General features: G+C 34.5%; 1 protein-coding gene across 1 annotated transcript in view; it reads right to left on the bottom strand.

Annotated features, from left to right (window-relative positions):
• EYS (eyes shut homolog) overlaps nt 1-21,500 on the bottom strand; it is a gene marked incomplete at its 5' end in the record, with an annotated part of 591,920 nt that overhangs the window by 238,406 nt on the left and 332,014 nt on the right. Inside the window, 2 exons of the mRNA XM_079298292.1 lie at nt 12,522-12,613; nt 14,322-14,512. Coding sequence (XP_079154418.1) covers nt 12,522-12,613; nt 14,322-14,512 — 283 coding nt within the window. The remainder of the gene's footprint in view (nt 1-12,521; nt 12,614-14,321; nt 14,513-21,500) is intronic.

Raw genomic sequence — 21,500 nt, forward strand, 5'->3', positions numbered from 1 at the left:
AATGGTGGAAGAGGAGGAGGGAAAGGGGGACATTCAGAAAAAGTATTGTGTCAGTCATGCTGTGCAGCCTTGCTGGAAATAAAAATTCTTCAGCTGTTTTTTCCTGATAGAAAAGGGAAATCTTTTGTTCTAGAAACAAGATTGAAACTTTCATGTGTCCCTAGAAATTTCACTTGAATGTAGCCATGCTAAAAACCAATAAATAATCCACTAATACTGTTACAACTATAGGTTGCAATATTGGCACTCAGTCTATTAAACAAAAGCAACTAGATTTTTAAAATATCTATACCAAATATAAGTTGTGCAGCACCAGAAGAATATTATCCTATATTATAAAACAAATAATCCCAAATTTCCCTAATTTTATTGAAGACAATTATTTAATTAAAGCCAAGAATGTATTTAACTATCAGAATATTTAGTTATTATTTATAGATTTCTTAGCTTAAAAAAGAACAACTTGTTTTTCACTCCATATCTGGAGGTTTTCATTTTCTGGTATCATACTGAAACTCTTCCTTGCAGTAAAATATTTTTTTTCTGCAAAATTATGGCAAAAAAATAAACCTATTGTCATCATAATCAAGAGAAAATTTTCTTAATGCACAGTTAAAAAGTTGGATCAATTTTGACCTAGCACTGGTTTTGAAATCTTTATGGCTTTTCAAGGGTGTTTGAGGCAACTTTAGGAATTGAACATCTGGGCCTCTCTGCTCAGAAAGTTTTGCAGGTTTCAGGGTTGGAGGATTTCTAAATCTGACTGAACAAAGCACTGAGCAACCTGTTCTGACCTTGGCTGGCCCGTCTTTGAGCAGGAGTTTGGGCTAAAGACCTCCTGAAGTGCCTTTTGGCCCAAAATACCCTAAAATTGTACATTCCTAAGATATCTTCCTTCAGCAAAAAATAAACCCCAGCATTCCATGCTAATAACATTTACAGAATAGGGCAGAATCTCTTATTACCCACAGTAGATTTATCTAGATAGAATATATACCAGTTCACTCACAGTCATTACATTTTCACTTTGCAGTAAAATGAATAATTTTAGACTCTTGGTGCTGATTTTGCCCTACTGAGACACCAGGTAACACACACCATGTTGCAGATGGACTAATTAGTTAACAACATGCTTTTTCTCATTTCTCTGATAGCATTCTTCCTGAGGATGATTTCTTGGTCTGGTCTCAGAGTTAACTAACTTTTTGGTCTGGTCATAGATTGACTATGATTTAACTAAATAAATAAGAACAATGAAGCTAATGATGCAAAGTTCTCTAAAAAAAAAAAAAAAAATGGAGGGAGGAAATGAAATTTGTTTCATATTATAAGAAATAAATAACCTTTCCACAGAAGGTATGCTTGCACTACTACACTAAAGGCCACAACTTGAGTTCAAATTCTGACACGGAATCATCTGTATTTTTACAAAGTCATCACTGTTTCTGTTAGAGTTACTATGGAAGTGAGATAATATCTTCAATTTATAAAGTTCAGTGGTTAGTACAATTCAGGAATAATTTCAAACTCACCTTACCATACTATTTTAACATAAAAGTTTTAATAGACATGACTTCAGACTTGCCAGTTGGCCTCTCCAGAGACTAGCCTTCAGATTTTGGTTTAATTTACTACTATAGATATAGCTAAAGAAAAAACAACTATCTGTGCCCTTTCTGTCTTTGCAGTTTTCTGCTTCTAGTTTCTTGTTGCTCACATCATACCAACCATTGATACTACTCACAGAAGTTAAACTTAGAAAACCATGTGCACTTATTTAAAGCTGATATGGATGTAAGTGCCACTCAGGGAAAAGTTTGGCTTAAATAAGAGTACTATATTCAAGTATTCAGACAGCAGAAAGTTTAGAGTTGGGTTTAGACTTGCAACACTATAATTTGGAGTGCATCTTAAAGATTTTCTTAATTTAAAAAAATTTAAAAAATAGCTACATTGTGGGAATTCATATTTACATCAGCTGATTTAACAGGCCAAAATTATTTCTGATCTCTATGACCTATCTGTGCTATCCTTAATATAAGTCCTGTGTTTATGACATGTGGCCAAAGCAGCCACAGAGCATTGAACCCACTTTCAATATCCATAAGTAGCCTTTGATGTTCCATAGAAAATAATGCAGAATAAAGCCTGATGTATTGTTATTGGTCTGTTACTAGAGTCTTATTTTACTGTTTTTATGTTTCTGTCCCTGTGATGATCTCTTTTGATATCCAAAGCAAAATAAAGTAGCTATGACAGAAGCATTTTTCACAATTTTTAGTTAAGCAATCAGAGGAACAAAACATCACAATACACCACAGATTTGTCCCTTGCATGATTTTAAATTTTAGTGTCTGAGTGTCTGCTTTAAGGTAGAGTTCTGACAACGTGTAGAATGTGATTTGTACCCAAGATGTAGCATGACTAAGTAAGCTTTTATCTTTAAGAGGCTGTAAAACAACACTTTGCATCAAACTAATTGGTGGTATTAAATCACTATTAACTGTTATTAAGATCAATTTAGTATAATTAAATACATTGTGTTCAATGACATTACTAGGAAAAGGAAGTTGCTTATTCTCTCTTAATTCATAAGAGGTTTGTGAAAAATAGCCACTCTGGAAAATTAAAAAAACAAGTGCAACATCCTAAGCTTTGATTTTGTAATGAGTTTTGATTTCAATTAATATTGGTTTTTTTTAATCTTGCATTGATGCAAAATAAAATAACATCATGTAGCTGAATAAAGGGCATAAGTTTTAAACTTTTGATTTAGTAGAAGATTTGATCAGTGCAGGGTGGGGCTTTTGCCTGTACTCAGACAGCTATGTAAGCAGAAAATCTGCTTTCACTATTCTCAGTTTCTGGAAACTAAATGCAAGATACAAAAAATATGAATGTCAAGTTTCTCTGACATAATTTCTAGGTTTAATCCATTTCCACTATTCCTTTCTCTGTGAAATCTTAATTCTTGCTAAATGAAGAAAATAATTTCCAAAGTGACTTCAAAATAGCAAAAGGTATTTTGCCATATCTGGCAATGCAGGACCAAGATCTTTGCTACACAGTTCAAAAGGAGTATCATCCTGTAGCATCAGAAGTATAACCCCATGATTGTTTACTGACAGAAATTTTGTTTCTGAAAGAAAGTTAAATTGATAGTTTTAAGAAGACAAATTTCAAACTAATATTGTAAAGAAATTAAACAATTTAGGGGAGGGCTGTGAATATATCCAGTAGATATTGTGAAGCCTGGATAAAATCACTGGCATCTTATATAGCTGCAGGTGTGGTTTGAATGGCAGCTTAGGAAAAGGACCCTATATGAGCCCTGGAAACACAGGTCAGTAGCCAAACAAAGAAACAATAAGAACATAGTGGTTTAAACAACCAAGCTTTACAAAGCAAAAGTGTCCCTTTGAAAGCATTCTGAATCGTCTCTCTTTTGTTAGAGTACCTTATCCAAAAAAGCATAAGCCCTCTCTTTAAGGATAGACTTTATTTAGTACACAAGATAATTAGATTCTTAAAAGATTATTTTTTTAATAACGAAAATTTAGCAATAAGTGTGATTAAATGAAGGCCTTGAAAGTAAATTATTCTCCACCTTGAAATAATTTTTCTACTAGATACAGCCGTTCCTAAACAAAAACTTCCTTCCATGGCCTTACATGGCTCACCTTAATGCATGCCACCTCTAGCAGGCAGACTCTGTCTGACTTCTTTTTTTCAGGATTTTCTGTCTGAGCTGTTGCTGCAGACTCTCTGCAAGCTCCATCCTGCCCTTCAGGGAGAAAAAGCTTATTTGCTTTCAGAAGAGGTGCAGTCTCCCTGCCTCCAGATAATTCTGACTGAAAGGGTTTCATGTGGGATAAGCTGAAAGCCAGCTTCCTTCTTGCTAAGTAGGAGTTACAGTGTACAGAATTCACACAGCACTGTCTGAGTAAACAAGACTGCTGTACTGCTTGTCCTGTTCTTTGCATATCCCACTTTATTCAGTAAAAAAAAAGGATTGCTTGCATCATCTTTCAAATACTCATGCTGCCTCATATCTGTTGCAGTAAAATGATTTTAATAAAAATGTACATCTTCAAGTTTCTGCATGCAATGTGCAGTGCCTATCAGCATTTTTCTCCCACTACATAACCATCTAATAATTGTAATTTCTCTGTTTTCTGGACATAACAGACTGGTGAAAGGGTATCTAGCAGACAAAAATATCTTTGAGGTGAGAGTGAATTACATCTCTTATATGTCTGTGGTGCTGGCTCAGTCCTCAGCATTACCTCACTCCCTAAAACAGGGTTAGCAGGGTCATCCTTACTTACCTTTTATTTTCACCTTTTTACTGAAGTGCTGGTTGGGGTTTGCCAGAGAGAATGATCTGGATACATAAACTGCTCACCAATGCTGTGGGTTTAGGAAGAGGTGACCAGAGTAATGTGTTTCTTAGGAAAATATTTAATAGAAGGGCTTGGTTTAGCTGAAGTCTATGTTTTTCATAGACTTAAAAAAAATATTGATCATTTAAGATATAGAAGATTAGTGGTACCTTGGTGGTCAAATAAGTGTTCCCTTTTGGCCTGAAAATCTAAACCCAAGAAATTTTAGAAATTTTAACTTAGATAAAAATGGTTGCTTATGTTACCTTATGCTGTTGTGTTCAAGTCATGTCATATGTTCATCCATAGAGAGATAAAGGAGCTTTACAAAATATTTTATAAAACCTACACTGTGTTTTTCCACTAAGCTTCCTTAATGATAGCTATCTTATTTACCAGCTAGTATACTTATTCCTTATAAATATACATATATTGTATAAAATATATCAGGTTTGATTTCCTAAAACCAAAATCCATTCAGAAATAGGATATTGTTGCATTCTATTAATTTTATAAGGAAAAATATTTAAGATTTATTTTAGAAGTCAGCTGATAATATTACTACTTTATTTTGAAAAATAGCAATGTAAGTTATTGGGTAAGAAAATTTTGAATGTTCTGTGAAATTAATAATGTGAACAATAGAGTTAAGAACTATTGTATAGATCACATGGGATAGAACAGGATTTAAATACTCTTAAACAGAGAACCAGCTAAAGACATGTCCTGAGGAAAAGCCTCCAGCAAATACATAAAGTCTTTAGACAATATCTCTAAAGGATTTAGCATTTGGTGATGCGCAGCAGTCAGAAAGAGAGGCGAGTTGTTTCTTTGTTTTTAATAACAAAGATAGACAAAGAAAGGCAATTTCTAGTATGGAAAAAAACCCCCAACAAACAATTTCTGAATATAGAATTAAAATATACTTTTGTTTTTCACAAAAAAAACACTTCAAAGAAGAGTAGGACCCTTAGTTGTGGTACAGTAGTTCTACTATTGAAGTTTAAGATGTTCTCTTTAAAAAAAAAATAATTCAGCCTAACTAGCATTTTAAAAATATCTGAGATTAATAGAATATGAGTGCAGTGATGCACTGTACTTGAAATTTATTTCTGGTATTTATGCATAAAAAATTATGTCCAGCTACAGAAATCTATGTTTATTCACAAAGGAAACTGGGTAACTATAAACTCATAGATGATCCATTTTTTTCCTTAATAATCTTTCATCAGCAAGTATAAAAGATGCATTCTTCTATTCAACCTATGTATGGACCAATCTAGGTATGGATCAGTTTCCTTATCTGTGTGTTTTAGTGAGAAGCTGCTATTGCTCTCTAGCATCTACAAAGTCATTATTTCCACACTGCTCTGAGTCATTAAAAAGGGAGAATTATCATAGAATAATGCAATAATCAAGGTTGGAAACGACCTCCAAGATCACCCAGTCAAACCATTAACCTAATATTGCAAAGTTCTTCAGTAAACCATGTCCTTAAGTGCCACCTCTAAATTTTTAAAAAATATCTCTAGTGGCAGTGACTTAATCACTTCTTTGGGCAGTCTTTGCCAATGCTTAACAACCAATACTGTGAAGAAATTTTTCCTAATATCCTACGTAAGTTTCCCCTGGTGCAATTTGAGGCCATTTCCTCTCTTGTTACTTGAGAGAGGGGACTGACCTCACCTGGCTACAGCCTCCTTTCAGGTAGTTATAGAGACCAACAGAGTCTCCCCTGAACCTCCTTTTCTTCCAGCTAAACAACTCCAACTCCCAAATCGAAATGTACATTTAAATTATAAAGTATTTATATGTAAAAAATAAAGTTAGTCACAGGAGGGAATATTATTGGCTTGTTGCCTCATCTACTTATCTATGAAAGGACTAAAGTCAAATTAATTCCCTCTAAATGTATTTGGCATGTTAGCAGAATTATATGGAAAACACACATGTCCTGACTAGCAAGATTGCAGTACTTTTCCTCTATTCAGTGTATTTTGGTTCTTATTTGGCTTCAGTTTTGCAGTTAATAAATCAGAATCTGCTTTGATTCTGTTGTTTCAATCCAGCATTACCATTTCTGTGGTGCTGTTATGCTCTGCTGATGGGCAGTAATAGTATCACTGTATAACAGAAATCTTCAGCACTCAGAAATTAGTTGTCCACTTTTTGAGCTACTTGTGACAATAGTCAATCTATGCTATTACAAAGTCAATATCTTTTTCCTTCCACAAGTATTTCATAATACCCATTTTGGGAGTATAGGTCATTTTCCCAGGTCATCTATCTGATAGTTACCATATGTATTTGATGTTAAATTTCTTTATCTTTGTCCAAAATCCCCACACCAAATGAAAAAAAGAATCCTTGTCATTTTCTTCATACTTCATGATTAGCTTATTCCTATTTTCCACTTTGCAAATCCAGGTCTTGACACCAGTATCAATATTTCCAACATTTAAATTATTTTCATTCCATATTAAATGAAAATGCCTGTATTTCTAAACAATATTCTCGTACCAATTTGTTTTTGGTGACTTAGTATCTCTGCAATGTATATTTGACATTAAGGAGCAGAATACAACCTACTAAAGCTTTTATATACAGCAAAATTAAGAAAATACAAATGTCACTTTATTGCCAGGTTAATATGTCATAAATACATTGGAATAAGTGTAATAACCTGTATTTTTTCCATGTAAGATTCACTGATCTGGGAAAAGTTTCAGACCATATAGAAATTAGAAATAATTTTTATTAAGTCAGCATATTCACCCCTAGTTTTACACTAAGTACTTTAGGAAGGACTGATAAAAAAGATGAACACAACTGTGGCTAAGAAAATATGTTTGTGAGGACCCTCTCCATGGCCAGTTTAGAGGTCCAGCAATTCCCTACATCTTTTGTATTGGTAACAAATATAAAACAAGCTAAACCTTGCTGAGTCCACATGCTTAAACTTCTTGCAGCTGATGCAAGTTCATCAACAGCTTTCTTGGGAGAGGAGAAGGAAATTAAAAGACCCTGAAGCTATTTTATATCAAGAATATATTGCCATTGCATTTTATAAATATTAAATACAGTTCTCTAATTAAACAGCAGCAATTGCTAATAATATCTTGTGACGTACACTGTTTTTTGAGGATATGGACCATTAAGGATGTTTTCATTAAGCAGAGTATGTGACATTTACAGGGTACATGAAACAACAGATGAGTGACCTCTTCACCCATATGCTGTTATGCTAAAAATGGAGATCAAATTTCTTCACCTTTGTGATAAAATAAAAATAGAAATTATCAATAAAAGTGAAATAGTAACAACCAAAGACAAACAAAACAGAGAAGCACCTGCAGGATTTGCTACCTATTTTATCTATCATATGCTTATCTTACCTGGCTAAAAGCCCTAGGGATAATATGAGGTTTGTAGCATGTTGTGAAGGATAATAAATACAGCATACTTTGCACCATATGGATTATCTCAGACCCTCATAAAAAGCTGTCAAAACCAAGCAATATACAAACTCCTGAGTGAGCATATGCTGCATTTTGGCATGATTAGATAGATCTTTTTCTGACTAGAGGAATCAGAAAATTTTTACATTTCAAAAGTGAGACGAATCATTAAAAGTCCTAAGGTAACTATAGCAAAGTTCAAATTACAAACAATAGGAATTAAGGGAGAGGAATAAAACACTCTTTAAAAAAATTGCCAGATTTTGCAGTCAGTTTCTGATGGAGCATCTACACCAGATTTTAATCCTAATGATCTCAGACAATTAAAAAAAATTCAAAGTAGATAAACTCAAAGAATGAAGTTGTATTCATGACATCTACTGTGTAATCAATTTATAAGTGGACAAATTTGCTAAAGCAATTGACAATTATGATTTGAGACTAAAATTAATATAAAAAATACCTTTCATATAATTGAAGAAACTATTTTTAGCAGCACTGAAATGGAGATTATTGAGCCAAGAAAAGGCAAATTTCTAATATTGGTGCTGCAGTTTGGTTTGTTTCTGCAATGCATATTATTTTATCAACCTTTTGATGACAAAGACTGAAGAAGAAAAATCTTAAAGCAGTTAATGGAAGCAGTTTTCTAAAGGCTGGAATGAGAAGACTGTGATTGCCCTTCCTCTGCATTGCTGGTAAGAAAATTGTATCTTCACTACAAAACCAAACATGCAAACTTTCCAGTGCTTGAGTCTAACATTTCCTTCCCTTTATAATCCTGAAATAATCCAATCCCTGTGGGGTATTGCCCATATCCATTTTTCACTGCAGCTCACTCACTTCCCTGGTAACATTCTTAAAAAAACCAAAACAATAGCCAGAAATGTGAGCAATAGAGCTGCAATGAAGTTTCATTAAAAGGCTCATTACACAACTACAGTAGTTTACACATGAAATGCAACTGTCAGGCACTGCTCTGAGACAAACCTCGGCAAAATGTTGGTTTTAACAGCCAATGCAACAAATTAGTCTAATCTGATGCAAAAAGTTATATCCTACTCCAAGTTATCCAAGGTATTTCAGGTTTTGAAGTAAATACAGTCCTTATACTGCACCAAAATTTATTAAATTATTACAGTTTTTGTAGTCACAATATTTCATCATCATGAAAAATGTACTTCAGCAATGCTGCTATTTTTCTTTCAGCATGAATATCATGGTGAATCATGAGAACTGGATAAAGGACATTGTCTGATACACACATTTAGTTGCAAACATTAGGTGGTGTGACACTTATTCACAGTAGGAATTATTTCTGGGGGATAAAGGAAGCAGTCAAATGTTCTTCTGTAAGCAGAAAATAAGATACTATCACTTTCTAAGATTCACTGTCCTTAAACTTGTATTAAACAGCACTCACTACTTTTAAGTCTACCTTCATTTAATATGATATTGTAGAGGCAGCATGCTCTTTGAAGATGGCTTATCTTCAGTAGCTTTTCTTTCCCTGAATTGAAAGGACAAAATCCTCTTCATTACAGGACTACATCAAAAAGCTCTAAACAATTAGGATTACATTAAATAATAAAAATTATCATTTTCTTTCAAAAATATTATTTTTATTATTATTATCCACAATGTCTGTTCATAATGCTTAACATATGCACAACAAAGAAAATCTACTATGTTACAGTATATAATATCTCCTACATTCCTATTTAATCTCACTGGTTTTCCAGATAACATCGTTCAAAACTTGACTTATTTATCTCACTGAAAATCAGTTCTGAGAAGATTATATGTTTGCAAGCCTCTAGAAAGTTACAGCAATTTTTCACCAAAGTTATTTTAACTTTTATTTTGCTGTATTACACTGCAGTTGATTAAATGAAACGGTAACTTCATAAAACAATTAACACATATTTCAAGACTGACTCTATCAAACTTAACTGTCAACAATATATATTTAATTGTCAAGAAAGTAAAAAAAAAAAAAATAAAGCATATATATACAGGATATATACTTTAACTCAAGCACATGTGAAAATACATGAGAAGACAGTGAGAAGCAACTCCAAATCTTTCTGACATCTATATCACTAAGATTTTGAATCTTAGAATCATAGATTCACAGAATAATTCAAGTTTGAAAAGATTTTAAAACCATCAAGATCAACTGTTAAACCAGCATTGCCAAGTCCAACACTAAACCATAGCCCTAATTGCCATGTCTACATGATTTTAAAATATCTCCAGCGATGGCAACTCAGCCACTTCCCTGTGTAGCTTCTTTCACTGTTTTATAACCCTTTCTGTGAAGATTTTTTCCAAATATCCAACATAAAACTTCCCTGGTGCAACTTGAGGCTTATTCCTTTTGTCTGATTTCTTGTTAACTGGGTTTAGAGACTGACCCTCACCTCTATATAGCCTCTTTTCAGGGAGTTGTAGGGAGCAACAAGGTCTCCTTTCAGCTTCTTTTTGTCCCAGCTAAATCGCCCCAGCTCCCTCAGCCACTTCTCATAAGACTCACACAATTGGCCTTGACCCGTTGATTCAGTGATCCCAGGTCCCTCTGCAGAGCTTTCTTACCCTCCAGTGACCCAACACTCCCACACGACTTGGTGTCATCTGCAGAATGTCATCTTAAAACAACATCCAGAACAATTTCCAGTATTCTAAAGGGAGTGTAATGATTAATTATTAATTGCTCTGTAACTTGCCTGAATCCCATAAATCCCATAAAGGTATGCATGCCTTTTTTTCAGCAGGAAAAATTTGTGTGGCCCACTTCCTGAGCTGTAGTGAAATAATTTCCTGCAAATGAATGAAAGTTCCTTTCTTTTAGGCTCAAAAAAAAAAGCAAAATATATAGATTAGGTTGGTCTTCTTTCATCATGGCTATTATCATGGGCTGATTTAGAGACTCAAATTATTTTCTGCTTCATGGAGTAGGGGGAAAATGCATAGAATAAGTGTATTCACATCACTGTAATTAGTGGATATTTGAGGGATGGCAGTGACTTGACAGTTTGAATGCTTCAGTGACAGGGGAAAGGCTGTTTTTGTAGACTTCCACATCATTGAGGGTTCAGGTATTCATACTTTTGCTATCTTCAGGATCTTAAATCTTTCTTAAAATGAACAACAAAGGAATAACAATTGAATTCTAATGGATTTTAACTATCTAAGTAACTAGAAATTTTATGTTTCCTTAGCCCATTTCTGTGTTTCCAAGGATATGTCTTCTTTGGGATCCTCTCTTAATTGTCTTTAATGGGCTTGCAGAGTATTTGAATATTAATCTCTATTCATATAGAAGCTACTTAATGATTTTATAATTTTTATATCTCTTCTCTAAAAACTATTTTCCAATTTATATTCTCTATTTTGATATGGTGATGGATTCATAACCAGGAAATAAACAGAACTCTGTATGTTATTAGATTTTAGAGAATCTTACTTTTATCAATGTCATAGAGATATTGTGTTCTATTTCTTCCTGGTCACAGAGAAACTTACACTTGCTTTTAGCTTCCATCAGCATGGCTTGGTTTATGGTGTTCCTTTTTGGGTGGTAAGCAAAACGCTAGTGGATTACTGGATTTTGTTCCTTGAATTAATTTGTGTATATTACTGTGTGGTTCAGACCATGAGTGTGGTTTAACTTGCTGGAAAAAAAATTATATAGCAATGGTAACTGACATGTAGTAACAAATTTTGGTTCTCCCCACGGAGTACTCACTGCCACAGCTGAAGCAGCAAGGTACAGTACAATGGATACACACTCCACTACATTTCCCATGGAAGGAAACAAGGACAATGTTGGGCTGCAAAAGTTCTTCATTTAATAATATTTGGACAGATATAGCTAGAAAAGGTCTATTCCAATAAAAGATTTTTGTTCCTTCTGCTTTCCTCCACAAACTTTTTAATGACTAACTTACTCCTGAGAGACTAACAGGCAGATAGCTTGCTTTCTTCTTGCTGGACAAGATGACTGGACCTATTTTAAGCTATCTGATAAGAACTAGGCACCCAGAGAGCACACTAGGTGCCTGACTTTCCTATAAAGTAAACCCGAAACTTTCACTTCCAAGGCTGTTGATTCCATGGGCACAGACATTTGGGCAATACCTCTTTATACAAAAAACATGGAAAATCTACTACCTACCCCATTTTCCTACCTCATTTTCTTCTCATTTTCTTCTCCTTCAGTTGCAAGTATTGTTACTTTTACAGGAATAATATATCCTATTATGAGTTGAAAGTCAGTGACAACAGTGAATCCCCAGAGCTGCTTCTGTCTATTTATTTTCCAAGATTTTTCTATAAGTCACACTCTAATTGTTGGAAATTCAACAATTTCCTGGACTGAGTAGCTTGGAGCTGCTGCACAGCATCTTCCCTGACTGAATATTTTTGTTTGCTACAGTAAATTACTTCAATGAGAATAAGTTTGTTTCCACTAAGCACACTAGGGATGTGATGAGCACTGTCCAACTATAGTTCTAAACATTCTTTCCAAGGGTGTGTTGTGGCCCAGACTGCCATACCATTATTTTACTGTACATATTCAGGTATCAAAGTTAATGAGTTATAAAATCTGTGGAATTTACTAACTGTTCAAGCTATATGATCTTTGAAACAATGATAAAAAAGACAACAGTAAACTTACCTAATTTGCACATTGTACCAGTGTCCATCGTCCACTCTAGCTGTGGCAGTGATGCTTTTGACTTCTGCTGCTTCATCACATAAATACTGGTACTGCAGAATAGGAAAAGGTTTTAATTAAATTATTTCTAATAATTAAACAATTTCAGGCACAGAAACTTGAATTTTAAAATAACAACTGGTTTCAAGAAAACCCTGAAGGATGTCATGTGTCTCAGGGAAAATTAATGTTTCATTAAAAGTTCCGTATAAGGAAGCCTATTGTACCAGAAATATGCAAGTACACATATTCACTCCCTAACCTGCATTAAAATGCTTTAATCTTTGTGTATTGTACAATCAGATATTAGAGGTCTGATTTGCAAAGAAGTTGACCATCTGCAGCCCATCTGAAATTAACACTGGCCACGGGTGAATTTTACTCACCATTTTATGGCTTCCTTACACTTCCAAACACGTAATGTAGCGTGCAGGCTTGAGCATTTTGAAGCACCATTTAATTTCCTATACTAATGTGAACAAGCACTTGATTTCATGGTTTGTCTACTCGTAATTGTAGCTTGATTGTGAGCTTAGAACCATTTGTTCATTGGGCTTTAAATCTACATTTAATTGACCAGCTTTGTGAATGACTAAGTGAATTCAATTAGTTTTAACATGGCACACTGGGATCTCTGAATAGATTTGTGTCAATTAAAGTACTTTCATATTTTATGGTGCTTATGATATGTTAGAAAAATATTTTTCTGCATCATTACTTTACCATGAATACAAGTAAGATGAGCTTAAAGCTGTCAACATTTTCTAAACTTTGGATAACTTCCTGCCTATGACTAATCTCATTGTTTTTTGGAAAGAGATAGACACAATATAATGAAAGACAAAAAATCACCATAGTATGGAAAAAAATAAAAGGTAATTTTCTGTTTATCATCAGTTTATATATCTGTTTAGTTTGCTCATGGTCTTTAAACATGAAGGTAAATATAAAACAAAAATGCTGTTTTGAATCGACAATTCACAGTTTTTACAAAATAATACAATTACAGGTACTTTGGGAAACTTTAAGCAGAAAAATGGGAGATAAGTTATGAGAGAAGTAACTTTTCTTTTAATATATTTTTATAGCCTCTTTAGCATCTGCCTACCTCTTCATAGAGCTCTAGTTTTTTTCTTCCTCAGAAAAGATGGAATAATTTTTAGAAGGTAAAGATATACCATGATATGCACTTTAATCTTTAAAGTTTATAGACAAATATATTCCTAGTTAGTGTCCACAAAAGCCAAATAAATGTTTTTTTTTTTTTTTTCCCTGATCCTGTGGAACTCTGATTTATATAATAGATGAAGTGTAAGGTTTCTACTTTTAAATACATGGAAAAAAAGACACACTCTATCCCCTATCATGGAAAATTTTCCTATGACAATTCACTCAATTCCTGTGCATATGCCTGTCATAAGCCTTCCTTATGACAATTTTAATAAAGTTCCACATGAGGAAGTTCAGTTAGTTCAGGTATAAAATAAAATAACTTAATATGTACCACATGTAAATACAAAACCTACATTTTTTGTTTTTGTGTTTTAATGCATATTTTTGTGAATCATATTGATCATATTAGACAAGAACTGGACATAACAGACAGCAAGTTTGACAACTATTTCCCTTAAAAAATGGAAGATGTCAAGGATCTCTGTAGCTTTACTATCTTCTACAGTAAGAAAATGAAACATTATTAAAATTTTTACAGATTCTAACTTTTATTTACTTTTCCTTCAATAGGAGATTTTGAAGCCTTACCTGCAAAGTACCATTATTGATGAGAAGCCGAATTGAAAAATGTCGTATTGTTTCTGGGCTCTGCTCAATATTTAGGAGAAGTCCATGAGGATTATAAGTCTTAAATTCCAGGTGGATGAAATTTTGCATGTTCAAATGTAAGCCTTGAAATTCCAGGTAAGAATCACCATAGTAGCGAGCATTAATAAAATCTGTGAAGAGAATTTTGAGACATGTAAAGATGTAAAGATATTTTTCTTCTTCACACTCTTCTTTCTTATTCCAGTAGTGGTAAAAAGATATAGGATAATTTTTTATATCTTTCAAAGATTCAGATATGAATCTGAAAAATTATATTAGTTGTCTTCTGCCAAGGTTAACACTGAGAGTTTATAAAACTAGACATGAAGGTTTTGGTCAAATTATATTAAGCAAGCATATAGATCAATCCCTGAAAGACTAGGCTGCAAAGATGAGAGACCTGACACATATCTAGCAGCTTTGGTTCAACATTTTTTTTCAAAGTTAGGTGTTTTCATCAAAGCTAGATGCAGAATGAATGTGTTTGAAGACTTTACAGAAACCACACAGTATGGAAAGGAAGGAAGATATTCTCCAAACTAATTATGAAGTTGGCATCTTAATAATATATCAATTATTTTGTGTTGCTAGGGTGAAAGCTGAAAATTTCCCTTGGGTCTACATCCAGCTTGTCTGATATATCTATAAACCTCTTAGCATTCAACACCCTGTGCAATACCTGGCAAGGGCAGATGCAACTCTTATATAAATAGAAAAGTTATGTGAATACATGGCTTCAAGCCCATCAGATGACATATGACTACACTCAAAAGGGGCTTCTTTAGATTTTCTATTTCTTCCTGTCTCCTTTTTTCTTCTTGTCTTTCCTTTTCCCTCTCCTTTTCTCTACTATTTCTGCTCCCTTTCCCTTTCCCTTTCCCTTTCCCTTTCCCTTTCCCTTTCCCTTTCCCTTTCCCTTTCCCTTTCCTTTCCCTTTCCCTTTCCCTTTCCCTTTCCCTTTCCCTTTCCCTTTCCCTTTCCCTTTCCCTTTCCCTTTCCCTTTCCCTTTCCCTTTCCCTCCCATCAAATTTCATTCAATCATCTCTACAGTGGTTTAGAGTATCTTTGAAGGTCACAGATCTCTTTTTATTTTCCAAAATAGGTAATATTTTACTCTGTTGTGACAACAATTCCAATAGCAAACACCTCACTATATATGCTTAAATTCTGAATAAAAATAATACTGGGATAAATAAAAAACTGTTGATGTAGAACTTTTGTGAATCACTGCAAGAGTATGCTGAATTTTATCCTTTCACAACTTTTCATAAACCTATTAAAAAAGTTAGAGTCACTGTGGTCAAATCTCAAACAAAGCTCTGAAGAAATTCCCAGTACTATACAAGAGTCATCAACATATGCATACATACAACATGCAGTAAAATAGACCAAAAATTTCAAGCAATAACAATCAATAACCAGTGCTGCAATAAAAGAGATTTTATAATTTTAAACGTATCTAATCCTTAAAAATTCTTTTTTTAACTATAGGACTATGGGTGTAAATTTCAGAAAATTTAATTTAAAAATTTATACGGAAAGCTTTGCACATTTTATAGACAGGACAATTTCTCAATGAAAAAGCTTTAGAGAATTACTGCCAATCCCTAACCCTTGTTTGTTTTCCTTCCTGAGCTAGCCACTGAGCTCTAAATCTTTTTCTCATTCTATTTGCCCTGAATTGCCCCTGAAGAGGCTTTGCTTATTCCAAAGAACCACTCACTTATCCCCACACTCCTGAAAGTCTGATATCTAACCATCTCTTTTTCTTGATCTATTTAAGAGATCAGCTTGACTAACAGAAAGCAAAGTTGCACACAACACCCCCTTCCTGAAGTCCTAAATCCTATCTTCCCAATATTTTGGAGGTGGGTTGTTTCTATTATTGGGTTGTTTTTTCTTTACCACATTGTTCAGTGTATAATAAGGTTGACATGTGAGAACAGGTCAAAACTATGTCAGCTCTTCAGAGATTTGCTAGCACAAAACATTTGGGACCCTAGATCTCACAGAAGAGTGAAATCTGTAACCATGAGGAGAAAAAAAAAAAAAAAGAAAAGATAGGTGTGGGAGCAGTTTATTCACAATTCTTGAAACTATAATTTAACTCTGATAACTGAGGCCAGACTAAACTATCTACTGAAGTTCAAGGAAGACCAAACAAGCTCAAACTAGTGGCATCTATCTTTAGCTTTCTATATGTAATTGTAGCAAGAATACAAAACACTGCCAACAAAACTTGTTGCTTTATTCTGACCAACATCCATTTCTTTTTATCTTCATAGAGCAACAAGTGATGATGCCTGGCAAGACACACTCCACTAGTCCACGGATTTGAGGCTAGTTTGGCTTCTTCTGGGAAATTCCTTTGTGCTGCTAAACAGAAAACTTTTAAAACAAATCTTCTGCAGTAAAATTGTTGCAATTGCTCTGTGTCCACAAATATGGAAAGAGTTAACGACAAAAAGCACTGAACAATATTTAGCAGGCTCAAGGTTTATGGAAAACCCATAAAAAGATGCTACTTCAATAACAAATATGCTACATACCTTCCCACAATTGCTATTAACATAAACCACTGGTGTGGTTTTAGCTATTAAGATTCTCACATTGTTTGTAGCAGTACACAATTTCTTTTTATAGAACATTAGAACATAAGCTTTGCTTATAATCCTTCTACTGCTCTTACATAGTTTTTTTAATTTGACCTCTGGAGCTGGCTTCCTAGACTGCTTTTGTCCTAAAGGAAAGGACTCATCCCTCAAGCCTTTAGAACAAAAAAAAAAAAAAAAAGAAAAAAAAAGAAAAATTGAAACTGTATCCTATCTTTCCCTAAATATGCCTAACACTTGCTTTCCTCAGAAATAGATAAGCCCTTTGACCTATAAAATCCTCTCAGCTTTAGCATCTTCCCCTGTGTACATCCAGCCCTCCTTGTTTTTGAGTTTACTAGACTTCATATTAATGTCTGAATGTTAAAAGGTTTGGGATTCAGCTGTAATAGTAAGCAGATACACAGGCAGGTCTGAAGCTGACAGGCAAGCTTCATTGAGTCGTGCCACTCCCTGCTGGTTTTCTCTGTTCCAATGAGTAACAGCTGCATCAGCTTCAGAATGGAAGCCTGCAAATTTAAAAATTTTTGGCAGCTACACAATTGTGAGTCTTGGTTTTCAAAGGCAGGTAGAGAGATAATAAAACCTTTTAATATGTTCACTAGCATACACTCCTGGTGATTGAGCTTCTGTCTCCATGTATTTCTATGTCTAATGCACTCCCTGCAGTTTGCATGGACTCAGGCACAAAGGGGATTATAATAATGCTCTTCTTTCTTCTGCTATTCTTTTTGTTATGTTACACCTTGGGACAAAATCTTCTTGTTCAAGATATTGGTCGTGTCTTTTTCATGGATATATATTTAACATTTTTTGTTATTCTTTTAATTAGAACTATCTTACAACATTCAAATAGAGGGCATTGTTGCCTATGAAAAGGATCTGTCATGAAAAATCAGAACAATTAATTTTCTATTTGAAATAGAAATAATTTGAAATGCCTTCTGCAAGGCATGAGACACCAATACTTCAGTTGTGAGAGACTGGAGAAGATTGCAGGTTTGAAACCTTTCAGGCTCATGTGTGGGGAAAGGGTGAGGTGATGCCTTGCTCTGGTGAGGTGATGCCCTGCTCCACACACCCTGCACCCCCAGGGGCTCTATCCCAGCCCTGCAGTGGGGCCAAACCCTGGCAAAGCTCCACACCCCGATCCTGGAGCCCCTAACCCAGATCCTGAGTGGCCAAATGACCACAGGATTCATCTGGGGGAAGGGCCCAGGAAAGCTAATGAGTATATAAGCCAGAGCACAAGGCACACACAGGTCTTGACCCTACATCCTTTTGGAATTTCTCTCAGGTGAACACCACTGGAACCAACAGTGGTCACTATATTTGTTTTCTCCACCTCTCTTCTAATTCCTTCTCAAGGTTTGAGTAACTTAAAGTCAGATGAGTTGGAGTTTGCTGTGTTGAATGAGCTTAGAGCTTGCTAAATTAATGCTTTGTGAAATGCTTTCTGTTGATTTAATTTTGCTTTGACATTTGATCTTTTCCTTATATTTTTTTAATCTCAAAAAATCTAATTTTTAAAAATTTCATATTTTATGAGTCACTTGAATCACTCTCTGATACATTCTAAAATAAGGTCAGTCCTCCCAGCAAGTTCTGAAAAAAGTCACAGCAAAACAATCCATGAGCTTTACTCTTTACTCCCTTAAATACAATAATTTACTTCATATTTCTAACCACCCTTTAGAAGGCTTTAGTTTAATTTCAAATGAGTCTCATTTGCATCCATCCATTTCATTTAGTCTTTTCAGCTGAAACACCTTAAAGGCTGAGCAGAACAATGTTCTCCAACCATTATTTCTATTTACAGTTGCAAAGCTATTTCACTGTGATGTGCTTCACCTGTGGTTCCACATAACAAACCCACAATTACAGTGAATCCATGTTTTATGCTGTCACAGAAGTCTGTGCTGCATGACTAGCAGGGAATTATAGTTATGTTTTTCTCTCAAAGTTGAAATGTTCTCTAATGTGGCGTGTTAGACAACAATAAAATGTGGTTAACATCCAGAACAGTTGCCAGTGCAGCCCACAAGTAGCTTTCAAGCAAAGAAAAACAACAGTTATGAATAAACGCCCTTTACTGATTCTTTTTCATGCTTACACAGAGCCAGAGATTTGAGTAGCCTGTGCAATTCTTCTAAAAGTAAAACATGGCTGTTTTAGAGCTCCTATTACATTATAAGATCTTCACTTCTAGCCTAAACATACACATACACACATGCACAAACACATGCATAGAATTCAGGTGCCTTAAAGGCATGGAACATCAGACTCCATATCCCAGGAAGCTCCTTCTATTTTCCTGAAGTTAGTGCATATCTTTCCTTTCTTCACACTTCAGTCATGTCTGTTGATCCAAGTTTTGATTCTTAACTCCTACATGTCCAACAGCCAGTCTGCACTTTGCTCACTGCTTTTGAGTGAGGTCTGTAATCATCTTCTCTACTATCCATGAAGAGGATGGTAGGCTGCATTTTCTATTTATTTTCAGGTTTTTCCTTATTCTGTTCAAGAGTTACAGTTGGAAACAACAAGAAAACTATGTATACAATATTTTCTTAAACAATTAATTTTTCAGATTAAAAAAAAAACAAAAGAAACCAAAACTGCAAAGAACTGAAAATATCCTCCTTGAACTCAGGGAAAAAAAGGAGCAGAGTCTTCTAGCAATAACCCTTTTGAATTAGAGGAGGCATCTGGAATTCAATTAATGAAGGAGATTGTTTTATTATGATCTGAAAATTATTAATAGTTTCTAAAGCAGGAATCTGTTTCCTGCTGAAGTGTAGATTTTAAATTCATATGTACTACCTGTATCTATTAATTGCAGTAATAGGTTAGTGAGATTAACTGATATTTGCTTGACTGCTGCCTGCCAGTCCCTGAAGGGATTTTTGGAGACATAGACTAGTCATCAACATACAGATAATGGAAAGAGGTGTTATGTTCATGGCAGTCAGAAGTGAATAGAAGAGATTCTCCTGAAGAAGAGAATATGTGTATATATATATATATATATTAAAAAATCAGGAAAAACATCAGCTGTATGTGGTTCTGCTTCAGATAAAGACTGTGGGTTTTTTCCTTTTCAAATGTACTATAAGACACACAGAGAGGATCAAGTAGTATTACGGCAGAAATCAGGAGCAGCTTTTACCTTGGGGATAATTTGGTTTGCTCTCAGCAGAACTTCACAAGCCTTGCTGAAATCTTTCCCCCCTGCTGCCCTTTCTTACAAACCACTGGCAGCTGGCACACAGCCAGCACCAAGCCCAGTGCCACTGCTTACATATTGATAACCCCATGGCTTGAAAGCATTAGAGCCACCACTGGGAGAAAAGCAGCTCTATCCAAAGAAAACCAAGTTGTTTGCCCTTTACTCATAAACCAAAATGCTGCTTTTTAGTCTCTTACAACTATAATTTTAACAAACAGAACTGAACTATTTTTAGCATATAATGACTCTTTTAAAGATTGCAACAATATTAATGGTCAAAGTAAGAAGAGTTCGCAATGTGAATTTAAGATATCCTTTATAGTACTATAGGCTATTCCAAAAGGAGTTATATTCCCATTGTTCAGAACAAAAACAGTTGATGTAAATATAAAGATAATCAAGATCTTGCAATGTATTGTGAGAGCTGCACACTTAGAGCAAAACTTTTTAAGCCTAAAAAAAAAAAAAAAGTAATTAATCATCCCTTACCCCCAATACCAAGTCCATAATACAAGCAAGATTATTTTCTGACTGGAAAACAAACAAAAACTCCATTGTGAAATCCAGAAAAACACAACATTTCTATCTGGTCAAATCCACAGATAGAAGGGATGGATTTTTTGTAATTTGTTTCATGGTATTTCATTTTTCTATTGTAGTCAAAAAGTCACTATTAGGAAGGTGCATGAGCTATCCAACCATGGGTATTGGTTTAAAGTGGCACATACAATAATATTGCCTATTCTGTGCATTTAGTTGAGGGTGTAGGCATGGCATCTAGCAGGAGTATAATGGAACTCTGTGAATAATTTGTTCATTGTCCAGGTCCAAATATTCAGATATCCAACATTCTGATTTAGCAATTCAGCTTGAATTTACTTAAGGTTTTGCAGAAATGGGAGAAGTGAAATTCAGGTGATTTGCTGACAAGTATTTTCAAGAGTGTGCCTCTTCCTGTTGAAGGTTATGATATAAATTCTTGTGAAGGCCTTAAATTCAAGTCAAGCTTATAATGAAAACCACCTCTGTCAGTCACTGATGACATATTGTAGAAAGATGGCAAGGTATGACTTGTGAACTAGCTATGCTTGTTCCTCATAATTTATAGTAATTATTTTTACCTATCAATTGTGCACATTCCCCATTAAATTGGCAGCTAAGTTTTGTCTGTTCTGCATTTGTAAGTATGGTTGTATTTACCACAGTTGTGATTTTGCATAATCTCATAACTGCCTAGGGAGCTGCAGTTCAATTGGCTAAGTGCACATTTGTCTTCGG

This window comes from Erithacus rubecula (genome assembly GCF_903797595.1).
Source record: "Erithacus rubecula genome assembly, chromosome: 2".
NCBI lineage: Eukaryota > Metazoa > Chordata > Aves > Passeriformes > Muscicapidae > Erithacus > Erithacus rubecula.